A 17,178-nucleotide genomic window follows, 5' to 3' on the forward strand; every position below is an offset into this window, starting at 1 on the left:
TATTGCTCTGAAGTACACCTTGAGTTCAGGGATGGTGATTCTCCCATAAGTTCTTTTTTTGTTGAGAATTGTTTTTGCTATCCTGGAATTTTTGTTATTCCAGATGAAGTTGAGAATTGGTGTTTCCATCTCTTTGAAGAATACAATTGGGATTTTGATGGGGATTACATTGGATCTGTAGATTGCTTTTGGTAAGATATCCACTTTACTACAGATCCTTGATCATGGGAGATCTTTCCATCTTCAGAGGTTTTCTTTGATTTCTTTCTTCAAGGACTTGAAGTTCTTGTCATACAGATCTTTCACTTGCTTGGTTAGAATTACACCAAGATATTTTATATTATTTTTGACTATTGTTAAGGTTGTTCTTTCCATGATTTCTTTCTCTGTCTGTTTATCCTTTATCTAGAGGAAGGCTAATGATTTGTTTGAATTAATTTTATATCCATCCACTTTGCTGAAGAAGCTTAACAGTGCATGAGCTCTCTGGTAGAATCTTTAGGGTTGCTTATGTATGCTATCATATCATCCGCAAATAGTGATGCCTTGACCTCATCCTTTCCAGTTTTTATCCCTTTGACCTCCTTTTGTTGTCTAATTGCTCTAGCTAGAACTTCAAGTACTATATTGAATAAATAGGGAGAGTGGGCAGCCTTGAATTGTTCCTGATTTTAGTGGGACTGCTTTATGTTTCTCTCCATTTAATTTGATGTTGGCTGTTGGTTTGTTGTATATTGCTTTTATTATGTTTAGGTATGAGGCTTGAATACTTGCTCCCTCTAAGACTTTTAACTTAAAGGGGTATTATATTTTTTCAAACACCTTTTAAGGGTCTAATGAGATAGATGATCATGTGGAATTTTTTTTTTTTTTTTGAGTTTGTTCATATAGTTGTCAGGAGCCATAATGGGACAAGCTAATAATTAGCAGGTGATCATCCTGAAATGGTTTGCCTTGGATTATTATATAATCTGCGACAAGTGAGCCCTTATTTGGCAAGGCTGTAAGGGACTTACTTTAGGAAAGATTCCTGTTATTAATATACTTTTTCTATTATTATTAAACATATGTAGCAATCACTAAGCACTAGCACACCCCTTTGGAGCAGATCTCTGCAGATCCACAAAGATGCACTGTCTTGTGGTGATGCTATATAGAGAAATATATAACTTCTTAAGTCTTAATGATGATCCTATAAGAATTCCTAAAATTATATCAATGATTATTAAGCTCTTTTATAGTGGGACTGCTATTAGGTCCTTTTCTGATAGTCAAAACTGCAATGAGAACTCTGCCAGTCCCAAAAGTGTCATCAGTTAATTGTTCTTAGATAGTAACCAGACTTTCTCCTACTCAAAACACATTTCAAGAGGTTGTAAAACAATTAACCAAAGGTCATTAAAAAGGAACTAACAATTTATTATAGGTGCTAGGACAGAAGATAAAATATTGCCTGGGTTTATCTACACAAAACTTCACTAATAACTTATAGTGTTAAACATTCAGTCAACCTGTGGAGCTAGACAGGTGATGGATGTTTAGCCAGATAATTACTCCTAATGGATATGCATGAAAACATTCTCTGTTGTAAACGTCTATTTCAATTTATGATTTGATTTTTGGTGTGAACTTGTGATGAACTTTGTAACATGTGATTGTGTATTCTGAAAGATGTATAAGTACTGAGGACAAAGAGATGAGAGGCAGATTCAATGGAGAGATAGAATAGAATTTTTTGCCTTTCCCCACTTAGAGTAGTATACAGAATAGAATTTTTCCCTTTTTCCAGATAGAAGTTTTCCTTTTCCCCACTCAGGACCTTTCCACTTTTCCCCTTAGATAGCTTTCATAGGAAACTTTTTACACGTAGTAATAAACTCTATAATAGCTTCTCTAAGTTTCTTTTCTTCCTGTGACCTCAGACTAGCAGGTGTAAGTTAGAGCCCAGCAGTTCATGCTGAGATAGTACAAAGGCTATTTACTTCCTTTGCTGTTTTTAGAATGAGGTGCTAAGTGCCAGAAACTGTAGTTTCTGGCCTCAGAGGATCACAGAAGGCATGTCAGCTACAGTAACATAGTAAATTAGATAAGTAAACTTTTATTATATAGCAACCCTAACTATCTTGTAAGACCAGGTCTTACCCCCGAATCTCATAAGACCAAGTATTACCCCTTGCCAATGCTCTTGCCCCTCCGCTGTCTCAAAAAGAACCAATAAGAAGAAAGAAGAAGATCCCCACCCCCATGCCAGGGCTGGCCCCTGGCATATAGTATTGATATCCATACCTCATCTAAACTACTTTTTATGAGTGATTATTATGAAGTCCACTTGAGTGAATCATTGAACTGAATAAACCAAAGAATAATTTATTGAATAGCCAGAAATAATGAGCTGGAGGTGATGGTGCACACCTTTAATCCCAGCACTTTAGAGGCAGAGGCTGGAAGATCTCTATGAGTTATAGATAAATTGTTGTACTTTAATAATTCTTTTATTTTTTTCATTGTATTATCTGCGTGCTCCTACACACCACAGAGTATGTAGAAATCAGAGTAAAAGTAGCAGGAGTTAATTCTCTCCTTCCACCATTTTGGGGCCTAAGAATCAAACTTAAACCATCAAGCTTGGCAGTAGGCACTTTTTATTCACTCAAGTGTCTCAGCAGCCTCAAAATGCAATTGTTCTCAATGTATAAATCATTCTTAAAGTAGCTAGGGGAAATTAATTCATTGTATAACTCTTAGTTTTTATAGCTGTCTTCATTGAGTACTCTGATTTTCTACATAATGTAAAGCTATTCTGGCCATAGGCTTCTGTTCCATAATCAATGGATCAGCATAGTCACCTGTATTATGGGGTTACATATAAAAAACTCCATGTACTGAAGGCTTGTTTCCCAGCTACTGGCAGATGATTGGGTCATAAGATTACAAATTTTATGTGTAGATTTAATAAATTTACCGATATGTCCACAGATAAATGTGCAATTAAGAGATGGGTCAAATTATAAAGATAGTACAGCACAGAAGGCACACCTTTGAAAAGATTATCTGGCCCAGAAATCCCCCCGCCCCCCTTCCTTTCCTAGCTACCATAAGTCCATTCCTTTGCCAATATAGACCTCATAATGAGAAGGCAGCCAGAGCAAAGCAAGGAAGATGGCTGATCACATTCTGTTACACAGGAGGCTGAGAGAGCAAACTGACATACTGTTTTCCTTCACCATAGGCCCAGAAACATTGAGTCAAGTGTTCATAGGCTGACGGCTCTTGAGCCAGAATGAATCTTTCCTCCTTAAAGTTGACTTTTCAAAGAGATATTTGTTTGCACAATGATGGAAAACTTAATAACATAACCCAGTCACAAAAACTGGCTGAGGTACAGTCATATAGTAATATAAAGAAAAGTTTTTTCCATAAAATTTTTGTTAACCAATACCATTGAGTGAGAAGGGAGAAAGAGAATTAGGAGTAAGGCAGAACTCATTTTCCTTGCTTCATGAAAAATGCCTGAATGTAAGACTAAACAAGAAAAACAAAATGATAAAGTGAAAGAAATCAAACTAGCTGCAAAATTCCATTCCCTAGAGCTAACCTGTTATCTTAAGTTTTTCATGACTGTGTAAATACTCCATCCTCAAATAAGACACTCAAGTCTAATTCTGAACCTGAAAGAACTAAATGAAATATATATACATATATTTCAATTATATATTTATATATATTAATATATTAATATATTATTATTATATTATATATTATTATATTATTATATATTATATTATTATATAATATATTATTATTATTAATATATATCTATAAATTTTAAATTCTGTACTTCAAAACATGTTTGTTCTATGTAGCTTTTAAAGAAAAACAAAAGTTATACCTATTAAAGGAGCACTGTGTGGTATACTAATAACCAAGTTTGTTTGTATCGGTGCTATTTTCCATTGTGATTAAAAAACAAAAAATAAAATGACAATGGGGCTAAAGAATTCTATCAGTGTTAAGAGCACTTGTTTGCTAATTCAAGTTTGAGCTCCAGATCCCACAAAATAGCCCACAGCCAACCACAACTCCAGCAACAAGGGAACCAACACCCTCTTCTCATCTCCACAAACACCGTGCATGCACATGGCACATACATGTACAATGCAAACAAACACACATGCAAATCCAACCAAATTTAAAAAGCTTTAATTTTTTTTTAAATGACCAAGAGCAATTTATAGAAGATTTACTTTGGCTTGTAGTTTCATAAGGGATGAGGCCTATAATGGTATACGAACCATAGCATCAGTGGGTGGCCAGAGCAGGAATTTGACCTACTATATATTTCATGACATAGTAAGTCAAAAGAGTAAATTAGAAGTGGAGTACATTCTCAAAGTTCTCTTGCAATAGCATACTTCTTCTTACAAGACTCTAAAAATTACTCAAACAGCTCTACCAACTGGGAACTAAGTGTTTAAATTCATGAGCCTCATGGGGCCATTTAAACCACCACCATGTGTTTGCGCATGCATGTACACATGCCTGTGTGTGTTCTCAGACATTTATGATTTCTGTATAGTAAAAGTTTCCAAAATCCCTCCTTGTAGCTTTCAAAACACATAGCACATTAGTTCTATCTACAGTTACCCTGCTGAACAATAGTTATCTTTCTATATTGGTTCGCTCTTAATATATTAGTGTTACATTCTAAATGACTGTTGTAAAGTCTTCTACCTAAAGATATAAATGGTTTAACTATTGTGCTTTTAATATTAGATCATTTTAACTTGTATAATAATTTATATCATACATTTATAAGTTCCTACAACCTGTTTCTACTCATTAACGTCTTTTCCAATTTGAAGAGCATCTTTCAGCATTTATGTGAAACAGGTGTAAAAATATATTTTAACAGCCTTTACCTGAGAATATCTTCATATTTTATTGTCTAGATAGCTTTCATAGGTACAGCATTTTTGGCTGCACATTTTTGTTTTGTTAGTTTTGTTTAATTTCTCTTTAGTATTTGGAAAATCTCATGCCACTCTTTGGCCTTTAAGGTTTCTGTTAGACATTTACAGTGAGGTGAACTGAGATAGCCCTCAGGGTTTACTTTCTCTAGCAGCCTTAGGATTTTCTCTTTCAAGTTTACAACCTGAAGTATGTCTTGAAGTAGCAGTTAAATCTGCCAGGTAACTTTTGACCTTTCTGTATCTGTATGTTTGAATGTTTTTCTAGATTTTATAAGTTTCATTCTATTATTCCTTTTAATAAACTTTCTAGTCCTTTGGTATTTTTACATCCCTAAACTTCAATAATACTAATATTTGCTCTCTAAACAAAGTTCCCACAAACTTTCTCTTTTCCTCCTTACCCTTTTTCTTCCAATTTCACATTTTCCAACAGCCTGCTCTGAACTCACTAATTGGTGATTATTTCTATGTTTTTATTTTCTGAGTGCATATTACAGATTGAGAATGTAAGTTTAATTATAAAATTTTGTTTGCAAATCTTTGCTATCTTAGCTCAATGACTGAGCATATGGTTAGAATACTCAAGTCAGTACAATACCAAGTATAGTGGGGAAAGGGGGGAAGATAGCATTACTGTTAGAGTACTAAGACATTTTTGTTTTCCTCAAGCTCATTCCATTTCCTTGAGGTAGATGTCTATAATCAAATCTGAGAATCCTCCCACAAGGACTATTTCTTGACATTGTCAGCACCTTATTTCCACTGGGAAGTAAAGAAATGATTTCCTTAAAATTGCTGATATTTTTCACATTAAATACAATCTAAATATTGGTGGCTCACTCTTCTTATTCCAGTTTTGTTGGTGCCTCTTTGACTAAAAATTCTAAACAGGCTGCTTATTTCCCCTGAGTTTGTAATTACAACTGTTATTCAGAACTAGATGAAGCCCAGTTCTAGAATTTCTAGGTGTCTACTTTTGGCATTTTGTTACTATCTAGGGACTAGAGTGTTAATCCAATCCTCAATTTATCCAAAATATGTTAGTGTATTCTTTCAGAAAGATCAGGAGTACACAAATAAATTAATCTGTCTTCACAAATGTCTCTCTGTTGCCAGCAATGGTTAATCACTGTGAGATTCTACCCAGCTCGAGACAGAGTCATCATGGATGGGCCACCCCAGGGTCCTATATCATATTTGTGGCTACCAATAGACTAATTTTGTCATATGGTGAATCCTCATCCTTCGAAGACCAGGAGAACATTGGGTAGGACCAGGCCAACATTGATGTGAGTTGTCTGCATTGATACATACGGGCCTAAAAACCAAGAAAGCAGCTGCAAGCAGAGCTACCCAAAGTAAAAGTATGCAATACCAGGACTGTATGTTCCCACAACATGGGAGTTATGCCACTGGCTAGAATTGCAATCAGGCTTGGCAATCTATCCAGTTGTTTCACCAGTCCAGCTAAGTTTCAGAGCAATGTCTTGTGCATGTGCCTTGATCATACTACCAGGGAATGGGTTTTTTCATCACACTATGCTGGCCAAGGTTGTAGTTCAGGTAGTATATGGTAGGGTTGGTGAAGGCAGTTGATTTGGCCACCTGGGCTTATGCTTACCTGGCTTTCACCCCAGTTTCAAAGACACAGGGGTCTATTCACACTTAAGAAGAGAACAAGTACAATCCAGATGTATACAAGAGTATAAATAATGCAGATAGAAATCTTAATCTTTCCCAGGGCCTGTAACAAAGCCCTATACCTGCTTTTGTGCTCTGATCACTGGTAATTGAAATCTTGTTCTACATTCTACCTCTCATGTTTAGAGGAGGGGTAAAGAATACAATCAGCCACTTGCTTAAACTGAGATCAAGTAGCTTAGTTCAAAAGTATTTGCCTGGCAATAGAAGACATCATGGATCTTTGCTAAATAGCAGGCTTCAACATAACAAGGCTTAAACTGTGTTTCAAGAATAAGACATGTACTTGATTTTTTCTCCCTTGCTCAAGCATAAGACTTCTTTTTTCTTGTTGGACTGTTTAAAATGTTGGGGGTGAAAGTAACATTGGCAACTCTTTTCTTCATGTCTTCTTTAGTCTTTTTGAATTGTTATATTAACAGCAAGCACTATGTTCTCTCACCTGAATGCTTTAGTTCTTGTAAATATTGTTGAATATATAAACAACAGCACAACTTGTCCTGTCTATGAAGAGATGATTACAGAAGAGCTTACTAGACTCCTTTCTTATTTCACATTCCTATTTCACTAATTATTTTGTCATCTTATATGATTTATGCTAAAAACTTAATATATTATGCAACTTTGGTAGTATGTTTCTTGATCAAAGGAGATATGTCTGGTAAACCTAGTCACCAAAGAATTTAAGCATCACTAATGCTTTTTGGTTGAGTTCTAAAAAACTAACATAATGAAAAGTTCACTAGTTACTGTCAGGAATGTAGAGGAGAAAAATAAAGATGCCTTTTTTAAAAGCCCAATTATATTTTAGGGATTGTAGCTTTAACATATCATGGCACCAACTATGATAGATTATGGTAGACTGTATCATTACAATATACATACCATAGACCAATGAGGATATAATTTGTAAAATATAAAACTGAGAAAACCTTACATTTAAAGGTGTTACTTACAAGACAGCTGTAGTAAGTTGTTTAGAATTAACAAAATTGTGGGTAGCAAAGTGAAAACTCAGTAATGTTTAATGTTGTTGCTAGAAAAATATTAATATTAAATAAAATCTGTCTAGAGTAACACAAAAAAAGACTTTTATTTTATATAATAAAGACTTTAAAGATACTTTAAAATTGAAATTTCCTAAATAATTCATTAAAATGTTAACTACATTTTAACCTTTGTGAAAATGCAATGTGAGAATGTCCAGCTTTAGGGAGAATAACTACTTCAGAAGCCACTGTTTACCCTCTGCTGACTGACATTTTTAAAAAATTCAATTCACCATAGCAACCTGTCTTAATACCAGCAGATAAGCACAGTATATATTTAGAGATGATTGCTTCCCAGTCAGCAATCCTGTCTTTCCTTCATATTTAATGTCATGATCCAAGGAACCAAAATATCATTTAATCAGTGAGGCTGCAGTGAGATGACAAGTATACTCAGGGGAATAAGGCAGTGTTCTAGAAATACCAAAAGAACAAACTTACCACCAAAATTGGTAAAACTTGTGAATATATAAGCAAGTACCATTTTCATGTTTAAGAAATATATATGTAGATACAAGTATTTTGTCTAATTTTTGTTTAACATAAACTTAACATTCATAATGTATAAAATCAAAATACATATAATCAGTGTGTTGTTTCCTCCATAGGTACTTCAGATACATGATACACAGATATATATGCAGGTAAAAATGCATATGTAATAAATAAATAAATTTCTAAAGATTTATAAAAGAAGTTCAAAACACAAATGGGATAAATTTTTGTTTCAAGCATAGCATACAGTTGAAACTGTTTTGAAAGTCAACAAAATTAAGTTCTATAAAAAAATGCAACTGACTATAGTTTAAATTAAAGTATATATATCACAGCCATTTCTCCAGAAGAAACAGTTTAATGTTTGTAACTTAAAACACCATGTATTGCCCTACTTAAAGAGGGAAGAAATTAAATTACTTCATGTGTAGTATAATTTCTTAAATGACTGAAAATGTACATGCAGATATATTATTAATGGAAATATAACATCAAACTAAACAAACCTTTTCACAGCATTGAGACAATGAAACTAAAAAGGCCTTATAACATAAAAGAAATTGACAAATTATACATACAGCAGAGCATATAACATTAAATTTTTCATCAAAAATAGAAAGCAAGCTATTAAAATGGTTGTTTATTTAGAAACTAAGTATGCATGCAAATTGGTAATTCAAACGAATAGTTATCATGAATAAGATATTCAAAGAAACTTAAAATTGATGTAAGCTAATTTATACTCATCTCACCAAACAAGTCAATTAGTAAGTAACTCTTTTGACCAGGATGTACTTCCACATTGCTGTTACCAGTTATGAGTGTTCTGAAAGTGAATCTTTCAGGATGACACCATCTTTTCTAAAGTTTTTCATACAAATATATATGAAATATATATGTGTGTGTGTGTGTGTATGTGTGTGTATGTGTGTGTGTGTGTGTGTGTGTGTGTACGCACACGTATAGGTTGCATTAGACTTCACTAAATGAAGCAAATTATCAGAAAAAGTTAAAATTTTGCTGTGAAAACTATTTTACAAGTAAACACAAAAGTAAAGTTTTAAATTATACTTGGTGATAAAAACCAAATACTCACAAAGAAGGATCTTGAACAAGATCTTTTAGATTTATGCCACTGCGGTCTTCTGCAAGATTCCTGAAGCAGCTATCACTCACTAAACAAGAAAAGGAGAAAGAAAAATTAATTTTTGTTTATGCTTCATTATACTTAGTTTTTGGCCAAATATAATTTAAAATAAAATTTATTCTTTATCCTTCTTCCCTAAACATCAGCATTAATTTTTTTGCATGTTAACTTGAGGGAAAATATTTAATAATCAACAACATTTTAATAAAGCCAAATTTCAATGACAAGTAGCTAATTAAAACACAGTAACCTTATATAAATGTAACATATAAAGGAATTAAATTGTGGAAATTCTGTTCTTTCTTCTAGAAGATTAATTTACTGATACACAGTGGCAAGTCCCTGATCCCACAACACCTAAAATAAAAAAGACAATCAACACTGCTATCCCTGCTATCACATTTGTTTGAAAGAGCAGAAATCAATGAAAATAAAAGAATACAATGAACTAGTAGAATAGGAATAACTTCTTTGGTAATTTCAATGTGCTGATTTTTTTTTATATCTAATATTTTTTGTCATTTATATAGACCAAGAATCAAAAGAGATTATTTGAGAAAAGGAAACCCATCACAGCTCTTGAAAAGTGCAGGCCAGGTTGACTGACTAAAAGCCATCACAGTTCAAACCATTGAGTTTTGGAGGACAATTGGCTTTTCCTCTGATTAATTTAGAATTAAAGAAAAAGCACTTTTATGTCCATGTGTACTGTACCACCCCACGGGTAATACTTATATATAAAAACTTACAAGTATGAGATGGAACATAAAGTTTCAATGACAAAAGAAAAAACAAAAAAAAAATAGAAGATATAATTTACTTTTTAAACACGAGTCTAAAAAGTAAAACAACTATTTAACATGAGACAAAGAAAAATTCTCAACAGTAGTCCAAATTGAAACAGTTAACACAGAATTAAAATCTACCAAAAAATTATATAAATATTTTAGAAATTATATAAAATTATATAAAAAATTTTAGAAATAATATGTATAATATTAGAAATTAAGTAGTTGGTAGGCTTCATATCTAATTCAAAGTAACAAAACCTGACATTATTGAACATAAAAAAATCAGCTGACAAATGTCTAAATGAAAAAGAACAAAGAAGAGATGACAAGAACAGAGCATAAGTCATACAGGAATCAAACAGTGAGAGATACACAGTAGAGAAAAGAGAAAACACAATGTTTTTAGGAAGAATTAAAAACTTAACAAAATACCTAAAGATCGATTCAAAAGACTAATAGACTTAGAAGGAGTAGCAAAAATTCAAGTCTGTATAGAATATCTTATTTTAAAAAGTGTATCAAATCTCATTCATTTCTTCTCTTCTCCTTTCTAGTATCATCATTTTTTTCCCCTAGGACCAAAGATTCCTACCAGAAGTATCCTTCCTTTGGAAGCAAACTATGCTTTCCTCTAATCACCATCAATTTTTAACTCGTTTGACAAGTTAAAAAAAATAACCTTAAGTGTCACAGTTAATATCAAGGAAGAAACCAACATGGGTAAATGATGTTACTTAATTTTCTTAGAAAATGATTAAGCCACTTAGGAAAGCAAATAAAAAAATTCAAATTACTTAAAAACAGGATATAGAAAGGTAAAGTATAGTTACCCTGCAAAGACAGTAAAATCAAATGGCAAGGTCTGTGATGTGCCACTTGTTTTTTTACTGTGTGTGCTGATAACGGGCAGCAAGACACTACATCTCAACTGTTTGCTCTCATGCTGCATGACTCTTCTGTTACCACCTAGACACCAGACGTCAAACTTTGCTCCAGGAGAAAATAACATCTTTTAGAGCAAAGGTAGATACTAATGAAAACATTTAATTTTTTGTTTGGTTGTTCAGCACAAGATAAACTTAACCAAATGAGCTTTTTATTGGGAAGAGGTAGATCAAAAGTCAATTACAGGAGATCCTATAATAAAACTATAAACTGATAGGAAAAAACTACCAATAATTAGAAGCATATCACCACTAGAAAAAAATAGAAAAAGATAGCACATAGAACTGGAGCTTCATTTTTTAAAAATATTTATAGATATCAAAAAACTCTGCAAACATACAAATGATAGGTATCACCTTGTTAATATTTTAATTCCAACATACTAATTCTTATGAAAATTTCGATACACTGTTGTTGAGGATATAAAGTGATATTACTTTTTTTTTTTAATTCCAACATACTAATTCTTATGAAAATTTCGATACACTGTTGTTGAGGATATAAAGTGATATTACTATATGAAAAATAATATTATGAAACTAGTAAAACTGAAAATAAAGGTTTGTTTGCCAACAGTTGAGTACTTAAGTACATACCCCCCCAAAATTGTTACATATACATAACTCTTTGAAGAATTGTTCACAATGGTGTAAAATTTAGGACTAACAACAGTATAATTAATTAATTATTCTGAAGGCAGTCTGTGTGGCAAACATAATTCTAACACAATAAGAAAGAAGCAGGAGGCAGGTGGACTGGAATTCAAGGCCATCTGATGTTATATATTCAGCAACTATCAGCCCAGCCTAAGCTGTACTAAAAAAAAAAATCAATTAAATATATGCTAATGCAATAAAATACTTGATGGAGTTTCTGTGATGAATCAGATCTATCAATATGGATGAGTCATATAAACAAAGTTGACAGAAACAGTTTCAGTATGAAATTATCCCAACAGTATAATGCATATTTTAATTTTTGCTTTTTAAAAAATTATGACATCATGCCCCTCCTCCCCTATTCCCTTCCCTTCCTCCAATACTTTCTATGTCCCTCTTTATGTCAGCTCCTTTTCCAATTTCTGGTCTCCCATTTTTTTAATTTTGATTGTTACATAAATACATAAATACAACCTGCTGAGTCCATTTAGGGTCAAAAATAATTTAAAAGGCAAAATAAGACTACATTTATTGTAAGTATAAGTTAAAGTATGAAAGTATAATAAATAAGAATTGGAAATAAAACACCACCTTTGGAACAAAGGACAATATGTTGAATGATGTTCTAATTTCATTTTCTGTTGATATGATTAAATACCTTGACAAAAAGCAACTTAAAGGAGATTTATTTCAGCTTACATTTCCAAGGTACCGTCCATCATAGCAGTGAAGTCACAGAGGTAGTACCTCAAAGTAGGTAGCCATATTCACATCCACAATTAGGGGCAAAGAGAGACTGAATGTATATATTCACTCATTTGCTTGTACTCAGCTCAGTTTTTCTATTCTTACAGAGTCCAATATCCCTTGACTAGGGAATGGTGACCCCATGGTGGGCTGGGTCATCTTATGTCAATTAAGATAATCCACCACAGACATGCCTAAAAGCCAAACTAATATAAGTAACCTAGACAATCCCTCATTGTCACTCATTTCTCAAGATATTCTAGGTTACACTAAATTGACAATTAAAGTTAACTGATAAAGATAAGTGTTTAGCTATATTTTATTTATTTTGTTCAGTGGTAGTTTCCCTGGATATTCATTAGAATAATACTTTTTAAGTGAGATTCATATATTGGTATTCTCTATTCCTACAAAGAAGATTTGATGTAAAACAGATCATAATTATTTCAATATTTTAAAGTGGGTATTTTTAATAAGACATAGCTCTAGTAGTCAAAAATTAAAATCTAAGTTTTCCTAATTTGTGAAATTCCAATTGTTTTTTACCATCACTGTAAATTCCTAATCTTCCAAAAGAATATCTCTGATATACAAGTTAAATTTAATTACAATAAATCAAACTGAGTTATCTAGCACTAAGCCTACATATGAACACCACAAATTTTAAAATTTAGCCTTGGGATAGGACCAAAAAAAAATCAAAAACAAAATCAAAAACAAATAACAACAAAAAACAAAAAAAAATTAACAACAAAAAAGCAAACAAGTAAATATATTGATTGTTTTTTATCTTCATTAACTACCCGTAACTAACCAAAAAATTAAATGATTACATAGTATTATTATAGACATTATTTTTAAAAACTCAGCAGAATCATTAATTCAATTAATACATATTTTCTTACTGTGTTTCTTTAAAATAATATAGATTCAAAATACTGGTTATAGTTTTCTAACAATTTACCTCAAAAGTATATATGATTAGCACTTCAATTGAATTTTTGTTCTTCAATGAATATTTTTATTATAATAAATAATCATGAAAATACAAGCTTGATTAATAATTATTATAATATTATATATCTTGTACCATTGACTTAAAACAAAATATAATATATAATAATATAACTATTATAATCAATTTCATCAGAAAACAAGCTCTAAGCATCAACATGATTGGCTCAGAACTTCTCAGAAATCTTATTCATACCTTACAGCCATGTACATGGTTTTGTCCCTAAAGTCTGCTAGTCTCATTTAGCTATTATCTATAACTCAAACTAAAGGAGAATATAACATACTGAAATATTTGGTAACATTGTCTAAGGCAGTAGTTGGCAAGTGGTTTGTTTTTTGTTTTCTGAAAAGAACACAGCGCATATTCTCTCATTCCTCCCAATCTGGTATTTTTTTTAAATCTATTTTTACTTGAAACAGAATTGCGTCACTTCCCTATCTATCCTACACAAAACACTCTCCCTCAGTACCTCCATGCTTCTCTCCTACGCCTCTCAAGTTGATAGCCTGCTTTTCTTTGATTATTATTGTTATATACATAGAAACATGTATAGGTACATAGAATACATAATACAGCCTACTGAGTCTGTTTTTATTGTGCGTATATAAATACACACAGACACGTACACACACACACACACACACACACACACACACCACACACACACACACACACAAATTTTCTCAGGACTGACCATTCTAGAATTTTTTTAAAGTAAAACTATCTTTTCTAAGCTCAAAAAGATAAAATCCAGCTTCAGACAGATTGGCACAAAGGCTGTCAGCCAATTCCTGGTAAAGAAATACAGCTTCTAATTCAGCAAATTGTGCTGATCAACCTTAACCAGCTGGTTCTTCAGATTTGTCCTTGGATCTAGTAGATGGCTGCCACCCAGTGGACACCATCAGTTTTTCACTTATCTGACAATTCATGAAACAAGCTCAAACACTTTTGATGAACTCTGTTTTTTACACAGAATAAGTTCAAGGGTTTTATTTACAAATTTAAATGAATAGGAAACTTGTTAAAATCCATCAGATTTTTCCTCACACTAAAACATTAATCAAACTACTTCACATGCATATATCAGCAATAACAGTAACAACAATAGAATGGCTGCAACATTGGGGAACAGCAAATAGCATAGTATACAGAGACAGTATTGATACAAAGAGCAGTGGCTTTTTTTTCTCTCCTTTGGCTGTTTGTTCCAGATTGGATAGAAGCCCAACAATTATTCCTCTTCATGTAATTTCTGAAATTTGGAAATCACACCAGCTCAGGGACTTACTAACACTGAAGTGTTTCCCCTCAGATTTTTAACACTTTTAAACCCCAGTACTCAGGAGGTAGAAGTCGGTAGATCTCTCAAGTTTTAGGTCTGTTATGAGTTTGAGGCCATAGTGGTCTGCACAGTGAATTCTAAAACATCCAAGGCTATATAGTGAGACCCTATCTCAAACTATAAAAATAAAACAGATTTAGCACTTTAGTCAACTTCTATACAGCCTAGCTTTTCCCTCCAAATGTGGGACCAGAAAAGCAATAGTGACAGCAACTGTATTTATTTAACAACATTATAAAAGTTCAAATCTCTTCACTCCGTCAAAGTTCAATCTGTTCTTCTCTTATCCTACTATGTCCATGTACTCTGACTTTAGCTGCTTCCATGGAGATAAAATACATGGGGAGCTTTAGGGATTATTATAAAAGTATAACAATCAAAATAATGAACTGTTACAAAATAGAACAATTGATCAAAGGAAAAGGAGAAAAAACAGAAATAGATCCTCACATTTGTTTTAATACAATGGTACAAAAGCAATAAAGTCAAGAAGAAATACAGGTTTTCATCATATAATGTTGGAAAATTAAACAATTAAAGAAACAATGGTTTTAATACAAGCCTTGATCTATATGCAAAATAACCCTTAAAAATACATAATAGACCTAAAACTTAGAATTGCTTATCTTCTAAATATACATATTAGAAGATCATTGAGTTTTACTTTAAGAACTTGGAGATTTCTTAGAAGATATAGAATACAATCTATGAGAAAAAATTGATGAGAATATAACTTTTATAATAAAATATTCACACAATCATCAAAAGTTGAAAAAAAGTATAGAATTCACCCTGCTTCCCCAGTTGTGACATACTACTTACTGAAATACCAAAGCTAGGGAAATTTGATATTTGTACACTAGGACACAAACCTCTATTTTCACAAATATTTGTATGTATATGTATGCATTGATTTAGTCAGCTTCAAAGCCATTTATATCATGTTTAACTACAACCAGGATACACAACAAGTTCAAAACTATAAAATAACCCCAGGGTAGAAACAATCCTCTTGTTTTTACTCTCTGTATTATATCCTATACTATCTAGTCCTCATGGCAATCACTTCTCTGTTCTTCATTCTTACAGGTTTTGGTTGTTTGCTTGCTTGCTTGTTTTTGAGGGATGTAAAAATGGAGTTACACGCTGTGTAATTTCTTGAAGTTGATTTTCTTCATTGTATGTCTACCCTATACTTTACATCTGTCATGATAAAGGTACAACACTCTCCAGAGAGGGAAGCCAGTAGGCTCATTACAGATCTTCCTTGACTATTACAAAATCAATAGGACTCCAGTCCCATTCCCATCTCTGGGAAAAAAAAAAAAAAAAAAAAACAGCTACAACTTCACATAACACCCCAACCCCAGTGATCACACAGATCTCAAGACACACCCTTCCAACACACCCCTCCCCAATTTGCTTTACCCCAGGCATCAAATCCAACAGGCATTTCCTGGGAACCCACAGGCTACCTCAGCCAGAGAAACAGGTAGACAACTATAGATCTTCACCTTTCTCCCCCAATTCTTCTAAGTCTAATACCTAAGTCTCATACTTAGCTCTATGGCAGGCCGCTCCACACTCTCTGCCCTTATTCCCAGGGGACTAAATAGATCTGGTGGGATAATCTGTTTTCTTTCCTCTTGTGAACCCCCTCAGCCTTGCCCCTCCTAGCCCATCCTCATTACTCAGTATTAGCTTCCAATACCTACAAACATTTTTCCTGGAATCCCCAGTGACCACACCATGTAATGATCCTAGCGGGGAAAAAAAATCCTACCAGGTAACATACAGCCATCACACTCTCCTAAGACAAGAGAGGAAAACAGAAAGCAAGGCACAAACACACACCCAACAAAGACAGACCAGATATCAGCACCTAGAATTACAATCTTCACAAACTCAGATAACTAGATGCCAAAATAAAAATATAATTAAGAACAGCCAGGACAATATGTCTCCCTCCACTAGAGCCCAGCAACCCTATCACAGCAGGCCCTGAATATTCCAACACTGTTGAAGCACAAGAAAGATCTTACATTTGCCTTAAAGAGAGAATGAATAAATCTCTTTAGAAAATCTATTAAAACACAAATAAAGAGTGAAAGAAAATGACTAAAACAGTACAAGACAAGACCATGGAAGTAGAATCAATAAAACCCAAAGAAAAATATAGAAGTAAAAAATTTAGGAATTCAAACAGGAACCTCAGAGGCAACCCTCACCAACAATATAAAAGATGAAAGACAGACTCAAGTATTGAGGAAATGATAAAAAATATGGATACAATGGTCAAAGAAAATATTAA

At 32.9% G+C, this 17,178-nt stretch overlaps 1 protein-coding gene across 20 annotated transcripts in view; it reads right to left on the reverse strand.

Moving 5' to 3' along the window:
- Gphn (gephyrin) overlaps positions 1-17,178 on the reverse strand; it is a 410,619-nt gene that overhangs the window by 291,279 nt on the left and 102,162 nt on the right. For all 20 annotated transcript variants that reach the window (XM_076921909.1, XM_076921924.1, XM_076921922.1 and 17 more), the window contains exon 2: positions 9,312-9,390. In XM_076921909.1, coding sequence (XP_076778024.1) covers positions 9,312-9,390 — 79 coding nt within the window. The remainder of the gene's footprint in view (positions 1-9,311; positions 9,391-17,178) is intronic.

Source organism: Arvicanthis niloticus, chromosome 23 (assembly GCF_011762505.2).
Source record: "Arvicanthis niloticus isolate mArvNil1 chromosome 23, mArvNil1.pat.X, whole genome shotgun sequence".
NCBI lineage: Eukaryota > Metazoa > Chordata > Mammalia > Rodentia > Muridae > Arvicanthis > Arvicanthis niloticus.